This window comes from Formica exsecta, unplaced genomic scaffold (assembly GCF_003651465.1).
Source record: "Formica exsecta isolate Colony F162 unplaced genomic scaffold, ASM365146v1 scaffold1181, whole genome shotgun sequence".
NCBI lineage: Eukaryota > Metazoa > Arthropoda > Insecta > Hymenoptera > Formicidae > Formica > Formica exsecta.
Genome location: NW_021848522.1, coordinates 13,490 through 16,201, shown reverse-complemented (window position 1 = coordinate 16,201; position 2,712 = coordinate 13,490). Strand labels below are relative to the sequence as shown.

Sequence of the window (2,712 nt, the reverse complement as noted above, 5' to 3'; positions counted from 1 at the left end):
AGGAGTGGGGGCCGATGCCCACGTAGAAAAGGACATACTCTATTTCGTGCCCCTTGCGTTCTCTCTCGCTCGCACGTAGCATGACGAAAGAGAGCGCTATGCTCTGTGCGAGCGAGAAAGAACGCAAGGGGCACGAAATAGAGTATGTCCTTTTCTACGTGCACCTCGGCTCCCACTCCTCAACACTCGGTCTAGATATACTATGTCTATGGTTTGATCAATATTTGAGATTCGAGTGTTGTTTGTGCTATAATAGTTGCTTCATTCTTGTGGTTTTTATAATCATAAAATAAGCATAAAACATTACATTTGCGATTACATAATTACATATAAGATTAATTAAGTACAATGCAAATTATGGCGGATAAAAATGTAAAAAATCATAAGATACACATGCTATATAAATTTAATGGTTAATCAAAAATTGGCAGTCTTTTTATGATGCATTTTTATTAGCGGGTATATTTACATTATATATCGCAGCAATCGTTTCAGATTATTGAATGTTCAAAAGAGAGTGCTCTATTTGTGAGTATTTCTTTGAAAATTGATAGAATATATTTCTTTTTATTTAAAATTTCAACAAATCTATAATGTATATATCATCGTTTTTCCTGAATCATATAAAATTATATATTTATATTGATATTTTTTACAAGATATGTGACTATATCCTGAATCTTCAGGTAATACAAAATCTCAAGGTTATAAAGATACTAAAAAGAAAAAAAAATTAAACATAGTTGTTCTTTAAATTTTGGGTAAGTCTTTGGGTAAGTTTTATTTCCATTTTACAAATAATTCTTTTTTTATTAAGTTTTATATATTTAAAATATTATTTTCTATATAAAGATTTCGATATTTTTCTTCGACTTTTGGATTTATAGAAAAATGGCTGTACAAAGAGAGACGGTTGCAATCATGAACAAAGACACGTGTAAGCATTTTTGGAGACCGGTATTACCGAAGATACAGACCGTAGACGTTCCGCAATATTTGGAGCACAGAGTTTTAAGCGGAATTTTACAAAATGTGCAAAAACGACATTACACCATATCACTTAAATCGGAACCATGTAAAAACACAGAAACGCAAACGGATTACAGAGACAGTGAAGCGCAGACCGAACCCTGGGAGCCACCATATAAAATTGTTCCAGGTAGCAATACGTTACATATTATACAGGGTGTCTTCAATTTAAATGTCAAAACTTTAGGAGCGTGTAGGGGACCGATAAACTAAGACAAAAAGTCCTTTAGAGATTTACTCGTCTTTGCTTCGTTTTGAAGAAAATCGCAAAAAATGAAAAATAATTTTTACTAAAAAACTTAAAACAACACTAAAATTATTAGATTTATCAAAAAGTATTATAAAATAAAAATTGTAGAACATGGAATTAAGAAAAGAGAGCGAGTTAAAATCCTCCTGAAGTAAAATTAGATTAGATAGTTTATCGGTCTCCTACACGCTCCTAAAATTTTGACATTTAAATTGGGGACACCCTGTATATATATAATTTGTAGAACAATTCAATCGAAAATTCGTAGCGCAAAAACAAAAGCGAGAAATAAACAAAATCGAAGATGTTATGTTTCGAAAAACGGAACCATCGTAGAAAAATTATTATAATTACTGTTTAGATCACAATCCTGAAATATTGACATTGGCTCATTTAACTTGGGAACATGGATTACCTGCAGGCGTCCATGAGATACACATTATTAATAGGATGCAGATGAGAAGAGCTTGGGCAACTATTCTTCCACCGATGGATACACCAGCCAACATGAAGATGCGAAATTCAATAATAACAATGTTAGAAATAGATGAATGGACATTTCGTGAATCGGTAGGTATTTTAATAAACAAGATTGGAAAGCAATACATTAGCATTGTAGCATTACCTTGTAACGCTGTCAGTGTTACAGTTCTTTTTTTTTCGATAACTGTAACAGTAACGGCATTATATATTTCTCGTTTGTAATAAAAAAAGTAAATTTGTTAATTTTTTTTTTGTAACGACTATAACGAAAATTCAATAGTTACTTTTATCATTATTTTTGGAAGTTATACAGCATGATTTTCACACAAACAAATATACATAAAGATGAGCATTAAATTCTTTTAAAAAAGTAAGACAATCTCGATAAAATTTGATGACTTTTATTTTAAACTAGATTCATCTTAATAAACTTTTGTATGTTAAAAAAGAATTCGGTTTGTAAATTATCATACGTCAAGATTTTGAAATTACAATTACAACAAAGTTAAAGATGCAGAAAAGATATGATTTTGGCTATATTGACGAATCCACCCAGGAAAAAATATATAAAATTAGATACAAATATATATAATTATTATAAAATATATCTATATATGTTTTCTGGATAAAGTTCCGAAAAGTACTCACCCTCAAATTTTTTGAAACTCAGTATTTTTACGTATTTTGACGCGCTGATTACGAATATCATAGTGAAAATTGGCGACTACTTGATTTTCATGGTAAAAATCATGAAAAACCCATAAAAATTATAGTTTTTTACGTTTATCTCAATAAATACGAAAAATCATGATAAATGTTTTAGACAAAAGTTTTAGATCTCACAGAGATAAACATTTTATGTCCTATTCATTTGTACCGTACGAGTGATAGTTTTCGACAAAAACGATGGACTCTAAATCTTATATCTGTCCTCCCATCTAAGCATGTAC

The 2,712-nt window shown here is 30.3% G+C and overlaps 1 protein-coding gene across 5 annotated transcripts in view; it reads left to right on the top strand.

Moving 5' to 3' along the window:
• Window positions 1–178: 178 nt before the first annotated feature.
• LOC115241014 (cilia- and flagella-associated protein 91-like) overlaps window positions 179–2,712 on the top strand; it is an 8,269-nt gene continuing 5,735 nt past the window's right edge. The window contains exons 1-4 of one of the 5 annotated variants that reach the window (XM_029816538.1): window positions 179–528; window positions 687–761; window positions 888–1,159; window positions 1,641–2,001. In XM_029816538.1, coding sequence (XP_029672398.1) covers window positions 892–1,159; window positions 1,641–1,984 — 612 coding nt within the window. In that variant the 5' untranslated portion in view covers window positions 179–528; window positions 687–761; window positions 888–891 and the 3' untranslated portion in view covers window positions 1,985–2,001. Of the gene's footprint in view, window positions 529–659; window positions 774–887; window positions 1,160–1,640; window positions 2,002–2,712 lie in introns of those variants that run through there. The other 4 variants (XM_029816544.1, XM_029816533.1, XM_029816524.1 and 1 more) reach the window with 4 other exon arrangements.